An 18,721-nucleotide genomic window follows, 5' to 3' on the forward strand; every position below is an offset into this window, starting at 1 on the left:
CAACATTATTAAGTTGTCAGCTACTTGGCATATACTCATGTATATATATATTTACTCCTCGTCCTCTGTAATATATGTATGCTATTTTTTATACTTATATACAAAAATGAAATAATTTTTTTAAGGGTTTTTTATTGCATTTCCCCAGATGCTGTATATTATAAGAACATAATATTCAAATGGTAAATATTTTTTTTATTTATTCGCTAATCGTGAAACCACATCATGCATAGCATGCATTTTTCTTATAAATTATTTGCTCACAAATATATTTGCTATATATATGCATATATACTTTCCTATATCAAGATATTAATCTTATTTGCTTAATAATTTTCATATGATATACGCCTCAGTTTTTTTACGCAACGTAGGTATGATTGTATAATACCATTATCATGTATATACTTTTTTAAGTTCGTTTTATTAAGATCAATGTATAGAAAAATATTTTCTTAAATATATACAGTATTTTTTGTCTTTTAGCTTAAGGAGTTTGTAAAAATAAAAATATATACATGTAATGCTAAAAGGATAACGAAAAATATTCACATTCTTTTAGTGTTATATTATTTTGCATAAGAAATCGTGAATTTTTCAAAATAAAATATATTAGTAAATTATTGTTTTCATACATATAAACAATTCCAATATATTAATCAAAATATTTACTCTTTAATCATGGCTATAAAAAGACGAATGTGCAACATTGAATAAGATTCGTAGGATTAGCTTTTAATGCATTAATTATATATAATTAATTTAATTTGTATATAAATAGCGTAGAAAAATTAAGTAAAATAATGATAAAAAGATATTATAGTATTATTTCATAATAAATATATAATATTTTCATTGTGTCATTTTATTTATAAGAGAAATATTATTTATGTGCATTATTATAAGACGAAATGTTTAGCGATGATAATATTTGAATACCTGTAATATTTTTTGTGCCGTTCATTTCGATATATAGACACACATAATTATAAATATGAAGTAACAAACTATATTAAGTTTGTGAATAATGATCATTAAGGTTAAAGCTTTAAAAGCCTTTGAATAAAAAAGCCAAAATTATTTACCACGATACCGATCCTTTTCTTTTAATCAAATATATCATGCCCTACATTTTTTTGATTTTTTTTACACTATTAGCAATTTATATAATGTAGAATAACCCTATAGATCCATACATATATATATTATACTAGGTGCTACTAACATATATAATAAAAATATCAATTTTAAAACATATTTTAACGATTTAAAATGTTACATAACATGGCATATAACCTATATGCATAAAATAAAGAATTTTAATTATAAAAAATGTTTATTTTTCTTTTATTGAATTTATTATAATTATAATGGGAGTTTAATTATAAGATTGTGCATGAATTATTAAAATAAATGGAAAATAAGAGAAAAATAAGAGAAAAATGAAACTGTAATATTTTTTCCATATATAAAATATACCATAATAAATTATATAAATTTTAATATTACATTATCATGCTATTTTTGCGATATAGCATAAAAAAAAAACGGAAATATATTATTTGCATTTAGCAATATTACCTAAATTTTATTAGTGAGTAAAAAATTGATAATTTAAAATTGTTAATGGCATATTCATAATATGAAATAAGCCACGGGCAAAAATTTTGCTGTTAACACCTTCCATGTGGAAAGTCTATAGTCCATCACAGTCAGCTGAGTGCAATGCTCTGCTCCGAACTACGTCAGGGTAATTCGTGAGCTACCCCAAACGCCAGCCAGGTAAGTTAAACTTTAACTTCCTCTATTTTTTATTGGGTATATTTTTAAACGCCGGAATTGTACCTCATTGAAAATTAATTTTTATAATATTTTTTTTTCTTTTCCTTCTATTGAAAAAACACATTTATAAAACAATATTTTAATTTTCTTATATAATATAAAAGGAAATATATATATCAATACCCATATATATTTATTTTTATTAATCATTATATATATTTTTTTTTAATAGTTACTGATATAGAGTACTGCTCTCCTTTTATATAGAAATCACAAGCCGAGTATATATAAAATATAGTAGCGTTATTTTGAGACTTCTTTGCACTGTTTTCATTTGTTTTAAACTAAGTAGAAATGTGAATTTAAAAAAATTCACGAATTTTTTTGGAAATTATAACAACTTTTTAAGCATAGAAAATAATAATAACGTGATGAAATAATTGAGTATAAGTTATATGGATAAAATTATTGATTGCTTAACATATATAATAACTTGATACATAACAATTTTTTCATGCAAAGTTACAATAGTCTGTTTATACTCATTTAATCTGTATATGCATTCTTAAATTATTTTTATTTAATGTATACTAGCTGCACTTTTTTAATTACATTGTTGCACATTTATATTTTATTTGTGGAAGTTACTACCTCCTGGTGAGGGCTACCAAAAATTTGGTTGGCAATAGTTTTTTTTGTTTTACTTTACCTTAATTTATTTAATTTATGAAAATTTCACGATATATTTAATTCTCTTAATTTATTAAGCACAAAGGGAATGCGTACAGTATAAATAGCACACAAATTGTTGGTAAATAATTAGTGTCATGCATACTTATCATATTTAATTATTACTATCCTACTCCGTTTTATGTATTTCTTCTCTCCTAAATTTGCATGAAACGCTTTTCCTCTTTATTTAATCAATCGTTTATCAAAATCATACCTATAAATTGTCTAACTGCATCACAATTTGAGAGGTCATATAAATATATATAAGTGGGCTTCACGTAAAGCTTTTAAGTTCCCCTTAGTATTGATACTGTCTAAATTTGAATTTTATTTTATTCTATTTTTCAAAATCATAATAATAAATGAATGATAACATAGATAAATTAATAACCACTTTAATTTCTGAGACAAATAACACATTTGAGGGTACGGGTATAAACAATGAGAATAATGCTGAAGACAAAAATATTCAATTTATGGAAAATGAAGAAAAAAAAATTTTAGATGACGATATACTAAAAACATTAGGTAAAAATAAATTTTTTAAATATACGGAATATTCGTTATCTAGTTTATATATATCAGGAAATAATATGCCAATAAATGATGATCCTAATTTTCAAAAATTATTAAAAGTTATGACAAAAGCCAGTGATGTTAATAATAAATTCAAATGGGTCGATTCTTATTTTAAACATAGTGTACGAGAGGATGAAAATATATTAAATCCCCAATCACAAAATCAAGATTACATTTTTAGAGAATATATAGAACCAAATCATTTAAAAAAATTATCATTGCTAAGAAAATATGAACAAGGAGCTATTTTAAAATCATCTGAAAAAAATAAAGTAAATGTAAAAATAGTGTCAGAATTTATTGTTCATGATACTTATGCTACAATAATTAAATCTGTTGGCTATCACCTTAGTCATAAACTTTTTACAGAAGCTCAAATTTTTCATAATAAATATGGAAATAGTAATCACATTGTTATTTTGGTTCTAAGACATTATAAGGATCCAAATTTTAGTATTCCTTTGTATAACGACAGAGTGCTAGTGCAAATTAAATCATATTTAAGTGATAATAAATATTCAGATATCACTCAAAAAAATTTATTAAATTATGCAAAAATATTTAATCCTTATATTTTGCTAAGAAAAGTGGATTATTCCTTTGTTGAGCAAATTAAAGACAAAATGTCTTATGCAATTTAGCTTCACATCTGTATTTTTTTCGTAATATTATTAATATTTTTTTAATGTTCCCCCATATGTTTTTATTATCTTCTATATTTATCAACTTTACAAAAAAAACATTTAAATTTTTTAATATAACAACACGAATATAAAATTAATATATGACTAAACATATTTTTATATACGCATATTTGGACATTTTCATCGTATCTTTTCATTATAAAAATTTAGAATATATACTATGGTATTCGGTTTAATTTAATTCAAGGTTAAATTGGTGATTTTTTTTCGGCTTTATCATTACTGTTTTCAGCAATTGCTTCATTATCTAATGCAATCGTATTAATTTCTATGCTATGTTGTAATTTAGGAGTATCAATTTTTTCTTTCTTATCCTGAGTTTCTTCTTCGTCATCAATCTCTTCAAATTCTTTACATATGTTGAAAATATCGCTAATAAGATTTGTTATAAAGATTATTCAAATTATAATTATATAATTACTATATTATTGTTCATGCACATATAGAGACCAGTAAACAGCGGTATTAAGCAAAATATAATTATGCAATTTATTTTATACACACAATGGGACAATACCAATATTCGTAAGCTATTTTATTTTATTTAATTGTACCAGTTATTCACACCATCCCAGAATTTGAAGGATTTTTCAACATCAGACAAGGTAGAATTAGAAAAAGCATCATCTTCATCATATGCATAAAGCCCATTCATTTTTTCAGCTTTGATATTAATACCCTTTTCACAATTCATAATGCTATATTGTTTTACTCGCAAAAATTATATATGCATATATATATGAACATTGGACCTACCCAAAGTAGTTATGTTTTAATTACATTTTTTTTATTTTTTGTAAGCACAGTTAAATATGAACAATTTTATACGATGATTATTATATGATGTATGTGTGCATATTTTTTCATCAGTGTATAAGCATAATATTATTATTCAGCATTACATTATTTGTCTATTTTTAATTTCATAAAATATATATGTGAATGCTTACTCATTCGATTTGTTATTTATTATGATTTATTACCCGCTATGTAAAATAAAGCATATTATTATTTCATGATTTTATTCTTATATTTTTTAAAACAAAGCATACAATTAATATATTGTTTTATATTTGAGATATATATTAGGCTAATTAGTAAAAAGTGCTTATTGAATAATGTAAAAAAAAATACAAAATATGAAAACAAAGAATATCTAAGTAAAAAGTAGATACAAAATCACGGGTTATAAATATAATAGAAATGAGTAAAATCACCGATTTTTTTGCATCTCATACAAATTACTTTGTGCCGATATATATACATATATTTGTGGCTTTATAGAAGCTAGGCAGGCGATACTTCTTCAATTTTTATTTCATTTTCTGCATTTTCTGTTTCTTCCGTTTTTTTTATTTCTTCTAGGTCTTCGTTTGCATTCTCTATAACAGCATTTTCAATTGGATTTTGCTTATTGCCACCAATGGTTTCTTTTAAAATAGATAATTCTTTGTCAACATGCTCAACATTTTCCTTAAGAATTTGTATGCTTCGTGTTAATGCTTCGAACAAAGTTTTAAAATCTTTTATATCTAAGCTAAACATATGTATAATTTCTTGAACCTCTGATACATTGTTTGCAGTTTCTGCAGCTTCTTTCTTCATATCGAGTATTAAACTATTAATGTTTTTAATATCATTTCTCATCATTGTAATTGATACACTTGTGCATAATGGTGCAAATCTACATACATTTGAAATGGGCTCATTATTGTAATTTTTTCCACCAAATAAAAAAAAGGCTTTTGTTTGAGAATGCAAATTCAAAGTACCATAATCATAGCAATTATGTATTTGCTTAGATGCTATTTGACAATGAAACCAACAATTAGAAGGAACATCATATACATATAAGTCCGGAATAGTATAATTTGAAAACCATCCAGAAAATAGACCCCCTGATATCCACATATTTTTGTCAACCATAACAGAGCCATGCTTCCATCTTGGGCATGGTATTTCACCAGATGAGTTTTTTACTAATGTCCAACTTTCATTATTGATATTATATACCCATAATTCATCGGTTGGTGTACCTCTATTTGTTAAATCTCCACCAAATAAATAAAGAAAACTATAATTTACATTATCTTTTGTTGTTCTATCTAACCAAGCAAGAGACGAAAATGCTCGAGGGGATGGACATATACCCTTATTATTAATTTCGGACCATTCCCCTCCAACAAATTTATGCCCACTATTTAGCAACTCATTATTTCTATTTAAGCCTCCCCAAATTATTGTTGCATATGTAACAGGACAATATGTATAAGCATGACCGTAGCGTGCTCCTGGAACAGAATCTAATTTAAGAGAATATTTTGACCAAGTATCTTCTGCTATGTCATACATATAGCAATCTTTTGCTAATATATTTGGCCCACATAATCCACCAAATAATAATAGATATGGGGAATTTTCACTATTATATGCTAATGTCAATGATGCATATGCTCTCTTTCCAGGGTTTTCAGTTAATTTTTTGGAAGTAAATGTATTAGGTCCATATGTAAACTTTATAAATTCATCTAAATATTCATTCTTAGCATTTATTCCACCATAAATAAAAAAATCATTTTCATACTCTATCATTGAGTGGGCATATTTTTTCATAAAAACTTTATTATCATGATAAATATGAGATATAAAGAATTCTGGAGGAGACATAACACAATCAGCTACTCGTGGATTCATGCCCTCAGTTCGACGTGGTTGTTCTTTTAACTTTGTAGAATTATCTAAATTTTGAAATGATTTAGAATTAGTTGCATATAATGTATTATCTTCCTTTGATCCTATTTTTAAATCTAATTTTTTTTCTGGTTCAACCGTTCCGGATTTTTGCATATGTAATTTTTTATCTTCATTTTGAGCGCCCCCTACACTTTTCTGGGTATTCTGTTTGCTTAGAATGTCATCTTTATTTGAATCGCTTACTTTTGATGTTGTTGATTTTTTGGATTTCTTTTTATAAAGTTTGTTTTCTTTTTCATTTCCTGAAGAATCATCAATGTCTGAAAAATCAGATATGTCTGACATTGTAAATTTTTTATATATTTATTTTCGATTCGCATTTATATTTTGCGATAATTCCTATTTTTTATAAATAATATAATGTCTTCGTATACATATATTATGCAATCGTCCGTATAACAAATTCAAATATTATGTCCTTGCTACAAAATTTCACACATTCACAAATTTTGTGTCTAAAAACGCAATGAATTATGCAATTTTAATCGTAATAAATAAAATTATCACTTTAACATAAACATTTTTATTTACATGTACAATTTGTTTTTTCACAAGCCCGTTTCCTTTTGAGAATAAATAAATTTGTTTATTTATGTGGAATAATAAATGTAGCCTTGTTAATTATTTTTTTAAATCATTCTTAAATTTTGAAGGAATTAAATAATAAGCCATAAATAAATATTAAAAATAACCAAGAAATTAAATTGAAAAAATATATTATACAAAAATCTGTGTAAATATATATATATTTTTTATTTATATATTTTTTATACAAAACAAAAAAGACAGCACAATTTACAACGTTTTTAAAAACCTTCATAAATCATAACTCAATAAATAATATTACACAATTGAGGATAAAAAATATTAGTAATATATACTAACAAAATCACATACACATTTTTAACACTCTTATTTAATCGGAATTAAAAACAAAATTTATAAATATCATATATGAATATTAAAAAAAAAAAAAATGAAAACCTTGAAAACAGGAAAAATACCTATCTATGTATACAGGTAAAATGAAATTATTCATAATCTTTCTTTTATTTTTTTTTCATTTAATGAGTATAAAAATATAACATTTACATAATGATATGCTTGTGTATATGCTATGAAATATAATCAATAGTATTCTGTTTCCTTTATGTTTTATGTGGTGTCTTTTTTTAGAAATAAATTATATACTCTTATAAGTTGAGCATGCTATAATTAATATGAGTGTCAATATGTTAGCTAAATGAATATATATGTGCAACACTCCAATAATTATCAATTTGAATATATTATACTGATAACAAAAAAATTAAAAGATAGAATTACATATATGTTTAAAACAAATATAAGTATAGCTAGCAGAGTATAGGCTTTATTTAATATTTTTTAATTTTGTTCCCTTTTGTTTGTGCCATTGCTTTTTGTTCATGTTTCACACAACTTTACATTATTTTTTTTTTTTTTTTCATATTCTATACGATTGTGACACCTGTCCAATTACAAGACCTTTTTTAATTTACAAATAAAAATTATAAATATGAATAAAATAAAATGATATTTCTTGATAATATAGTGGTAATTGACACTATTTGTATCGAAATGTATTTATTGTGAACAAAATGGTAGCTTATTGCAGTTTTTCCCAAATACATTTAAAAAATCAAATATAGAGAAATAAAACAGGTTTTCTACAATATTCAAAATTATTTTTATATTGTAATGATTATTGGTTTTTTAAAAGGAATATATTGATGTGCATATATAGATAGGTATATTCCGATAGTTTTGTTTTATTTTTATAAAAATGTTGCAAAATTTATATATTTTTATAAAATTGATGTAGAAATTATTTTTTTCCCTTTATAACGTTTTTTATATTTAATATTTTAATTATGTCACAATGCTTAAGAATTTTAAAGTTCTTTATTCTATATAAGACATGTATTTGAATATATAGTATTAATTTTATCAATTCATATTAAATATAGTTCAAAAAAAAAAATAATAAAATTATTTTAAAATTGTCATGCCTCGCTTATATATTATAGCTCAATAATAATCATTATTTTTTATATTTAAAATAAGCATAGGTATGTGTGTTGTCCAGTTATAGTTCTTTTTTTTGTCGCATTTCCTTTTTATATGGTAATTTTTATTTTATCGTTGTTATTCTTTAGTTAAATTGATGTGTCAATTTAATTCATTTTCTTTTCTTTTATTATGCTTTCTACATTGATCGCCTTTTAAAGACTGAATAGAGCAATATAAAAATACTTTTAAGTTTTTTTTTAAAGTTTACATATTTTATTATATTATCAATGAAATTTCAATTTGAAATATTTTATACTTGAATCAACGATATACTATGATAATATATTTGAAAATGTATGCATTTTTTTATTTTACGTGAATTTGATTTTATGCATAAAAAAAAGGAAGAAAGAAACCTATGTATAGAACATATGTAGATACACATTTATATGTGTAAAATTCAAAACAGTGACAGCTATTTTTTTCACATAAAGAAAGGAATAGTTTATATTTTTACACATATATGATAAAAATTTGTCTGCATAAAATACAATTTAAATCGAAAGATGAATTCAAAAAAAATGGAAAAGAAAACGATATACTATTTTTTTATGCTGATCGTGTCATATTTCATTATTCATAATGTAGAAAGTAAGGTCTTTCATGGAAATTTTTATATAAAAAAAAATGAAAAAATCCATTATTTAACAAAATTTAGTTGCAATATAGGGACATGCGAATTTAATATTAAAATGAAGCTTAAAGACAATATATTAGAGAAAATGGTGCAGGCTTATTATAAAATGAAAAGTAGTGAATTCTCTAATAATATAAATAACGAAGGTGTAGAAAATAACAAATTATTTTATATGGATTATGATAATTCATATTATGTCTTAACTAATAATCATGAAAAACCATTTTCGCAAAGAGTTACATTAATGCTTGATATTGAAGAAAAGTATGTTAATAAAAATGAAAAATGTCATGCTTTTGGAAATTTAAGAAGTGTGCATAGATTTAGTGTACCGTTCCAATTTAAATATTCTGATTTAATTAACAGTAGGACATACAACTTAAAAAAAATTACAAATAATAAATATTCAAAGTCCTTTGATTCTATCTATAGTGAATTACAAAATAATAAATATTTACAATCAGAAATATTAAATTATGAGACTATTATTAACGAAAAAAATTCAAATTATGAATATAAAAACATTTATGCTAAAACAACACATCGTGTTCATGTTTGGTTCTTAATGTTTGATGATTGTTATGATAATTTTGTTCGTAATTTGAAATTAAATATAAAAACTAAAATAGCATATTGGGAATATCTATTATATGCATCCGAAAGAAAAGACATTTCACATTTATCAGCTTTACAACCAAATAATAAAAATAGGGATAATTATAATGACGATGATGATTACGACGATGATACAAAATATTATAAAACATATAATTTTGATAAAAATACACTTTTAGAAAATCCAAAAAGACTTTTATTCATCGAAAGTAGCTTCACACAAGGAGAAAGAGAAGACATTTCTTTTTTCCTTAAATATTATGATTTTAAAAAAATGAAAAATTTTACTAATATGTATAATAATTTATATAAAAATGGATTTTATGAGCAAGTAATTGATTATATATATGAAAATGAAGGGTTCAATATAGAATATGAAGTAAATATACTTCAAGCAAATAATTCGCATTTTTCTTATGAGTTATTACATTCACCCCTTTTAACAAGCATAATAACTCTTTTATATGTTTATCTTATTTACCAATATGGAGAAAAAATTTTTAAAAATATTTCATCAAGACAAAACAAGCACATAATGGTTGTCTGCTTAGCATTTGTAATATTAATACAATTAATATCAAACTTTTTGTTATTTATACATTTATTAGTTTATTCACAAAACGGTATTGGAATTGAACTTTTTAAACTTACATTCAATATACTCAATTTTTTAGTGCAAATTATCATGTGTACTATGTTACTTTCACTAAGTTATGGTTTAACAATTTTTGAGGCCAAAATTAGTAACTTTACAAAAATAAAAGTCATATTTGTTGTTATTACATTTTTCCACGTAAGCATAAATACCTAGCGGGTTCTCTACCAATCACAACCCTTCCCTATATGTACCCTCTACCATTGTTATATATACATATGTGTGCATTCATATACTATTATATTATTTTTATTTTTTTTCAGATCATTTTAGTCGTATTTGACAACACATATATCAAGGACTCGTCATCTAAGTTCTTTGACAATGATAACATAACTGGCTACATAATACTAGCTTTAAGAATATTACTATCAATTGTATATCATATAAATTTAAGTAAACTGTATAAGGTCACTAATCAAGAGAAAATTTCAAAATTTTTACAAAAATTATATATATGTGGCTTATTTTACATACTTTCGTTTCCAATAATTTTTATGATATGCTATATATTTGATACATATTGGAGACAAAGATTTATGCTATTTGGAACAGCATTTTTACAATATGTTTCTATATATTTTATTACAAAAATGTTTTTAACAAATTCGGAATATTTTAAAGTTTCCGATATGTCAGCAAGCGACCTTCCTGGAGCAACATCCAGTTTATTTAATCAAAAGGCTCATGCCCATTAAGCCACAAATATTTCACAGATTTATATCTTCGTTTTATCATTTGCCTATTTTTTCCTTATATTTTTTGTGCATGTTTTACACATTTATGGGCTTTTTACGTATATCTTTTACGTACATTTTTCGTATATTTTCCCTATAATTTTCTTATTTTTTCCGATATTTTTCTCATTTTTGTTTTTATTTGTATATCACATAAACATGCATATAATACACACATAAAAAATCAGTATATACATGTTCCTTATATATATTTTTCCATTATATTAATTTTTTATTTCACATTACTATTTTTGCTACTACTATTGCTATTTATTAATATTGAATATGCAGATTATATATTTATTGTCTTTTGAGCATTAAATAATGCTTAATATAACAGCCTTTTATACTTATATATTCAAAATTAAAGCTTGGGAATGAATAAAAATGAAATAAGAAAAATTAAGGCCGATAAAATTAAGGGGTATTTATTCTCTTTTTTTACACACATTTGTGAAAAAAATTATAAATATTTATAAAGCAATAATCATAAAAAGAAAAAAACATTATTTTATGATTTTTATGTAGCTTTTCAAGTTAATTAATTTTTATTTTTTTTTTCGATATCATTTTGCGCATTTTTTGATTTTTATTGCGTAATATGAAATTGTGATATATAGCATTTGCGCCTTACATGCTTATCTCAAAAAATATATTTAAGTACATAGGAATTTATATGGATATTTGTTTATTTAAACGCTATATATATGTTTATATACAAATTAAATGTAATTTTTATGCGAATAATATAAATAAGAACAAAGAGAAAGCGAGTATTTTATATGAATGCTAATTAGACGGCTTAAAACGGGGATTCGATATTTATGCGCGTAAATCCGAATCAGACGCCAAAATTCCTACATTAAATTCATATATTGCTAGCATATTTATTATTTATATGTGTAATTATGTATGCATTGTAGATAAGCAGTTAAAGGAACTTTATGAAGATTGAAATTCTTTATTAAAAAAAAAATAAATAAAATAATATAAACAAGGGATTTGCTCACGACGAGAATAAATAATAATTAAAAATGCCGAAGAAACAATAAAATATATATTACTCATTTTTCAAAATTAAATTAAACGCTATTTTATTTAAGTATATATAGCATATGCATTATATTTATATGGTATATAAAAATGATAATGAGCAAAAATAAAAGAAATGGCAAGAGATATATAAAACTTTTATTCGATATTATTATTTAACAAATATATAAATTATTATATGCAAAAATTGTGTATGCAGAATATCCATAAATTGTAATAAATCCTAGACATTTTATAAAAAGAAATATTTACGTCTTTTCGATTTTATTTTTTAATAAAATTATCATAATCATTTCTTTTTATTTTCTCATTTTTATAATAATATAATAAACATATAGGCACAATATATATGTTTATAAATATACGTATTGTAAATATTTATATATGCATATGTACATTTATTTATAAAAAATGGCTGATAGAAAACCAAATAAAAATGCGGTTGTAAAAAATGTAGATATGACCGAAGAAATGCAAATTGATGCCATTGATTGTGCTAACCAAGCTCTACAAAAATACAATGTCGAAAAAGATATTGCAGCACATATAAAAAAAGAGTTTGACAGAAAATATGACCCTACATGGCATTGTGTAGTCGGAAGGAATTTTGGATCATATGTTACACATGAAACTAAGAATTTTATTTATTTCTATATTGGACAAGTAGCTATATTATTGTTTAAATCCGGATGATTAAATATGTACATAAATAATTACTTTCTATTTCCTTTTCATTACGAAAAACGGAGAGTATATTAGCAAATTTAAAAAAAATATATCAGAATAAAATACACAAAAATGTGTACAATGTGAAGCGTATTAAATAAAATCCGCTCTTTTATAACTATATTGTATTTTTTTCTTTCATTTTTATATGATTTATTTTATAATATATGTACAAACACATGTCCGTCTATATATGCCTATATTCATATTAGTATGCATATTTATTCCATAACTATTCCTATATATTTTTTTATTTAAAATTCACTTGTGTTCTATTTATTTATTTTACATTAGAATGCTATATTAAGCAGTTCAAAACTTATATACATATGAAGAGGCAATATTTTACATTTTTATTACCGCTATAATTTTTTTCCCTTTTGCATTACTATCAATTTATGTGTTTTTGAATAAAATATGAAAACTCTCAAAAAAAGTAATATAATCAAATAATATAGCCATATTTTTGATTTTTTTTATTAAACTTCTGCATTGGAATTTTAATATTTACAAATTTACCAACAAAAAAAATAGCATATCATTAAAAATATAATAAAGTTTTATAATAGTTTAAAATAAAACACTATTTTTTCTTTGTATTTGTTTACAAAATTGGGGGTAAAGAAAATAGTAATAACAAAAATCAAAGAAAATAAGTATAATATAGATACATATTTGATAATATTAAAAGACGTTAAAAAAATAAAAACACAATATCCACGTTTGTGTCAGATTGTGTGAGCAAATACTTGGCAAAGTAAAAAAAAAATATGGTAACGCTTTATATCTTATGCTCTTTCAATATCCACATTTTTGGCAAGTAAATAAATTTTCATGTCTATTTCAAGATCTCCTATAAATTGTTTATCTGCTGTTAGTGCCATCATTAGTCCCCCATAAGAAGCATAAACAGTCCTTAAAAAAGAAAAATGCATAAATTTGAATATGTAGCATTATAATATAACCATATTAATATATATAGAGAGAGTGTGCTACGCCCATATATAATAAATGAATAGAATAGTTTTATTGTTCATGGAGGTCAGGTCATAAAATGTTGCATAAATAACATATGACATGTGAATACATATAATATGTATAATCAGTTTATATGATGAAATATGATTAGCATGAAAATAAACCTTCTTTCGGATGAAAGCTCCTCAAATTTAAAAATTCGGCCACTCATAATATATTCAATATTATTTAATGACTTATTATCAGTTTGCTCCCATGTTTTGTCATCACTATACCCCATAAAATTATCTTGAAGTGCTAAGTATATGGCCTATAAAATTTTTAAAAATATTGCATCAAAAAAATATATATACCAATAAAGTTATATATTTGAATAAAAACAATAAATTAAAATGGAATAAAATGATGATGATTTTATATATATTCTCTTTTTTTTATTATTTGTGCTACCTTCTTTTCTTCAACTTTAAACAATTCTGAATGGACATCAAGAATTAATTCAGCATCATAACCCGTACTTTTAGCTTTTATTCTACTGACTTTTTCAAACTTTGAATTATCTACATTGCTTATAACAAAACGGTCTTCGAACAAAATGTTTGATGCCATTATTTACTTATTCCTTTTTACTAATATAAATTCATGTAAATTTAATTATGTTAAAAATAATACCTTTATTAAAGCAACAAATTTTCGGAAAACTGTTTGAATATATTCATTAAAATTAAAGAAGAACAAAAAGTAACAAATAAATAAAAAAAATACATATATATAGCGATTATATATGCATTTACATTATTTATATAACCTACAAATCGTTTCGCTTTTAGTAACGTTTGTGGAAAACCGTATGCTAAAATAAACGTGAAATTTAATCTGCTTAATTATACCCATCAAAAAAAAATATATATAAATATTTTAATAACAACATTAAGGTTCCCCAATGTATGTTTTTTTCGTTTGAGAATTATTTTTCGAAATGAAAAAAAATTATACTTAATTATATAATTTAAAAAAAACCATAAATTTAATATACTTACATTTTATCGCTTAAAAATTTGCATATTATGTTAATTTATATGAAAAAAAAAAATACATGAAAAAAAAAATAATAATATAAAACACACATTATATTGGTTTAATGCTCTATATTGTATAACTCTAAGTGTATGCAAAATTAACAACATTTACATTTTTTTTAAAGATACATTTTTAAAAGAAATAAAACGAAGCGAACGATGCTAGCAAAGTGAGGGTGAAAAAAATATATTTGGGGGGATCTTCTACCTAAACCAAACTTCTTAACATATAGTTACTCTTAATAGCTTCTTCCAAAGAGGCACCATCTTTTTGCTGGTTTCCCACTCCAAAAGCATTTGGTATTTGGTGGCATAGGAGGCTGATCAAGGGGTATGCATAAAGGTTTCATAGCCCCACTAAGTGAGGTTTCAACATTTGTTTGGTTCATAGATAGTCTTTGTGTTTCTTTTTTGATTTCTTCTTCTGTTGCTATATCCTCACACCATGGTGCTAATACCATTTTTTTTTTATTAAGAGCATCCATAACTTGATCAAATGAAGTAATTTGAACAATAGAATCATCTAATTTTTTTTTAGCTTTTAAAAATAAGTTTTTATGTATATCAACTAGCATTTGTTGTGTTTCTAATAATACGCTTTCTTTTTTGATATTGAATTTTTGATTATTATCTCGACGAACAAAAACACAAGAATTATTTTGTATATCTTTTGGCCCTACTTCTATTCTTATTGGTATTCCTCTCAATTCCCAATGGTTAAATTTATAACCTGGAGAATATAAATCTCTATCATCAAATATACAATTAATTTGTGCATTTTTTAAAATTTTTTCTATATCTTTACAATAATTAAAAATAGCAGTTTCATCCGTATTTTTATATAAAATAGGTACAATAACAGCTTTATATTTTGCAACATTTGGTGGTAAAATTAATCCTTTATTATCACTATGCACCATAATCATAACACCTATAGATCTAGTAGTACATCCCCATGATGTTTGATGTACATATTGTTTATTTTCTTGTTCATCTTCAAATTCTATTTTAAACATTTTTGCAAAATTTGTACCTAAATAATGTGATGTAGCTGCTTGTATAGCTCTTCCACTTTCACTTATAAATGTTTCATTAGTTGATGTAAAATTAGCTCCACCGAATTTTTCTCCTTCACTTTTGATTCCCTTAATAACTGGTACTGCTAAACATTCTTCATACCATCTTCTATATATATCTAATATATCAAATACCATTTTTACAGCTTCTTCTTCATTTTTATGTGCTGTATGTCCTTCTTGCCATAAAAATTCTCTTGTTCTAATAAAGGGTGTTGGTTGTTTAAATTCCCATCTAACTACTGTATTCCATTGATTCAATTTTAATGGTAAATCTCTGTGGGATCTGATCCATTTTGAAAATACAGAATACATAATAGTTTCACTAGTAGGCCTTATAGCAATTTCTTCAGGTAAATTTGTATCACCATATTTGGTAACCCAAGCAACTTCTGGACTAAAACCTTCTATATGATTTTTCTCTTTTTCTAATTTATTTTTTGTAACAAATAATGGAAAATAGGAATTCTCTACATCCAATTTCTTTATCTCGTTATTAAAAAATGTTTGGATACATTCCCATATGTAGTAAGAAGCTGGCCTTAATATATAACATCCAGAAATATCATAATATTCTATTAATTCACTTTTTACAATTACTTGTGTATACCAATCTGAAAAATTTTGTTCTTTTTTTGAAGTTATTCCAAGGATATTACCTCCATCCTTTCCTTTATCTTTTTCATTTATTTTCTCACTACTTTTTCCGTGTGTTAAGTTGGCTGCGTCTTTTGGATTTTCTTCATAAATACTAGTATCATCTCTTTTGATATTTTGATTTTCAGTATCTTTTGAATCTGGTAAATTTATAAATTCGGGTGTATGATTATGCAAATCACAATATTTAATAACATCCGATGTTTTGACATATATACAGCTATAATTGTGCATAGGATGAATAATAACTTCATCCATATTTTTTATGTCTTCGTCAAAATATAATTTTACAATATTATCTTTATCTGATTTAATAGAAAATGGAGTAAGAGATCCTGGATTTACATTTAATATATTTTTTAAATTTTCATCATCAACAAACCTTAAATTTGATGTTTTTAATTGGGTTGATACATTTTTTAAATCTAATTTTTTCCAGTTAGCTACACATAGATAAAAATAGTTTTTTTTTTTATCTTTTAAAAATAAATTTTTTATTACATTTTCCGATTTCTCCAAATTTAAATCTAAAATTTCTTTAATTGAATTTACTTTCCCATGTTTTACTTCTTTGTAATTTATATTTAATTCTTTTAGTTCGTCAAACAATTTTTGAGATTCTATTCGGTCTGCCTCTGGGATATCAATTTCTGAATTTGTGCTACACATTCTTTTTGAAACTATATGTATGTACTGATTTCTTGTCTTTATTTCTGTAACTCTTTTAAATGCATTCAATACAATTCGCATTAATTTTATATTCGCTTATGTTTATTTTTTCGTAGAAATATATATACATATATATATGTTTGTATATTCTTACAATTTAGAAACTACGTAAGTTGTATGCATAAACTATTCCCAGTTAAAATATGCACGTAAATACGTAAGAGTTACAAAATATAAGAATAAAATGGGAGGATGTTTTGTTTAATATACAAAAAATTAATATGAAAAATCTTGTTACAAGGAAGATATAAAATGCATTATATATTGTAAAAATCAAAATATTATATTGTGAAAAATATATAGTTATGCATATATATATTCCTATATATCATATACATTCGAAATGATAATAAGCCAAAAATGGATAGAAGGAAAAAAAAACGTAAATATATTGAGGAGAAATAGCTACCTGCTTCAATAGAAAACTGTAAATATGCTATCTATTTTTATCAATAAATATATATAGCGTATGTATCGATATATATGTAACAAATTAAAACTGAATTACCAATTTTATTAAAAAGAATGTTTTTTTCTTTTTTTTTAACGTATTAACATAATAATAAATATATTAAAAAATATATAAATACTATATTATATATAGAATCGTATAAAAATACTCAAAACGGCATTATTATTTTTGTTTTTTTACAATCATTTTGTTAGTATATAAAAGGAATTTGCAGGAAAAAAAAAAACGATGACCACTTTGTAATCGTATTTTATTGTGAACACATATTTCTCCAGTTTTATTATTTTTTTCCTTAAAGCGGATTTTATTTGGTATGTATACCCATATATTTATTTTATTATTATTTATGTATACATCATTTTTTCCACACATTTCTAAACATTGGAGTATATAAATGATTATTTTCATATATTTCTACATTAGTATGAAATTATCAAAAAAAATTTAGATTCAATTGCAACTGCTATACATGTATATAAATTATATGAATTTTGTTTGACCTACAAAGGCAAGAAAGCTTGTATGCTAACAAACTAAGTAAATTGGTGAATAGAAAAATGATGCTAATAAGCTAGCAATAGGAAATCATGAAATTTGTTCCCAATTTTAATACTATAATATATATACAAGCTTTTGTAAAATGTAACAACAAAGGGATACATAAT

General features: G+C 23.7%; 7 protein-coding genes and 1 non-coding gene across 8 annotated transcripts; 3 read left to right on the plus strand and 5 right to left on the minus strand.

Moving 5' to 3' along the window:
- Nucleotides 1–1,626: 1,626 nt before the first annotated feature.
- PCHAS_1430750 lies at nt 1,627–1,790 on the minus strand. The gene has a single exon (XR_001678643.1). It is a non-coding gene; the product is annotated as a U1 spliceosomal RNA (small nuclear RNA).
- Nucleotides 1,791–2,876: 1,086 nt separating this feature from the next.
- PCHAS_1430900 (mediator of RNA polymerase II transcription subunit 18, putative) lies at nt 2,877–3,734 on the plus strand (the record flags this gene model as incomplete). The annotated part of the gene is made up of 1 exon (XM_016799674.1): nt 2,877–3,734. The coding sequence occupies one exon, from the start codon at nt 2,877–2,879 to the stop codon at nt 3,732–3,734; it is 858 nt and encodes a 285-aa protein (XP_016654931.1).
- Nucleotides 3,735–3,985: 251 nt separating this feature from the next.
- Nucleotides 3,986–4,491, minus strand: PCHAS_1431000 (conserved Plasmodium protein, unknown function; the record flags this gene model as incomplete). Its single annotated transcript, XM_016799675.1, has 2 exons — nt 3,986–4,169; nt 4,352–4,491. 2 exons carry the CDS (start codon nt 4,489–4,491, stop codon nt 3,986–3,988), a joined length of 324 nt encoding a protein of 107 aa, XP_016654932.1.
- A 593-nt stretch (nt 4,492–5,084) lies between these two features.
- Nucleotides 5,085–6,836, minus strand: PCHAS_1431100 (kelch domain-containing protein, putative; the record flags this gene model as incomplete). Its single annotated transcript, XM_736908.1, has 1 exon — nt 5,085–6,836. One exon carries the CDS (start codon nt 6,834–6,836, stop codon nt 5,085–5,087), a length of 1,752 nt encoding a protein of 583 aa, XP_742001.1.
- Nucleotides 6,837–9,148: 2,312 nt separating this feature from the next.
- Nucleotides 9,149–11,247, plus strand: PCHAS_1431200 (integral membrane protein GPR180, putative; the record flags this gene model as incomplete). Its single annotated transcript, XM_734127.2, has 2 exons — nt 9,149–10,687; nt 10,813–11,247. The coding sequence occupies 2 exons, from the start codon at nt 9,149–9,151 to the stop codon at nt 11,245–11,247; spliced, it is 1,974 nt and encodes a 657-aa protein (XP_739220.2).
- Nucleotides 11,248–12,750: 1,503 nt separating this feature from the next.
- Nucleotides 12,751–13,032, plus strand: PCHAS_1431300 (dynein light chain 1, putative; the record flags this gene model as incomplete). The annotated part of the gene is made up of 1 exon (XM_739427.1): nt 12,751–13,032. The coding sequence occupies one exon, from the start codon at nt 12,751–12,753 to the stop codon at nt 13,030–13,032; it is 282 nt and encodes a 93-aa protein (XP_744520.1).
- Nucleotides 13,033–13,853: 821 nt separating this feature from the next.
- On the minus strand, nt 13,854–14,652 carry PCHAS_1431400 (DNA-directed RNA polymerases I, II, and III subunit RPABC3, putative; the record flags this gene model as incomplete). Its single annotated transcript, XM_739428.1, has 3 exons — nt 13,854–13,980; nt 14,208–14,353; nt 14,494–14,652. The coding sequence occupies 3 exons, from the start codon at nt 14,650–14,652 to the stop codon at nt 13,854–13,856; spliced, it is 432 nt and encodes a 143-aa protein (XP_744521.1).
- Nucleotides 14,653–15,361: 709 nt separating this feature from the next.
- Nucleotides 15,362–17,605, minus strand: PCHAS_1431500 (proline--tRNA ligase, putative; the record flags this gene model as incomplete). The annotated part of the gene is made up of 1 exon (XM_728557.2): nt 15,362–17,605. One exon carries the CDS (start codon nt 17,603–17,605, stop codon nt 15,362–15,364), a length of 2,244 nt encoding a protein of 747 aa, XP_733650.2.
- Between the last annotated feature and the right edge of the window lie 1,116 nt (nt 17,606–18,721).

This window comes from Plasmodium chabaudi, assembly GCF_900002335.3.
Source record: "Plasmodium chabaudi chabaudi strain AS genome assembly, chromosome: 14".
Taxonomy (NCBI): domain Eukaryota; phylum Apicomplexa; class Aconoidasida; order Haemosporida; family Plasmodiidae; genus Plasmodium; species Plasmodium chabaudi.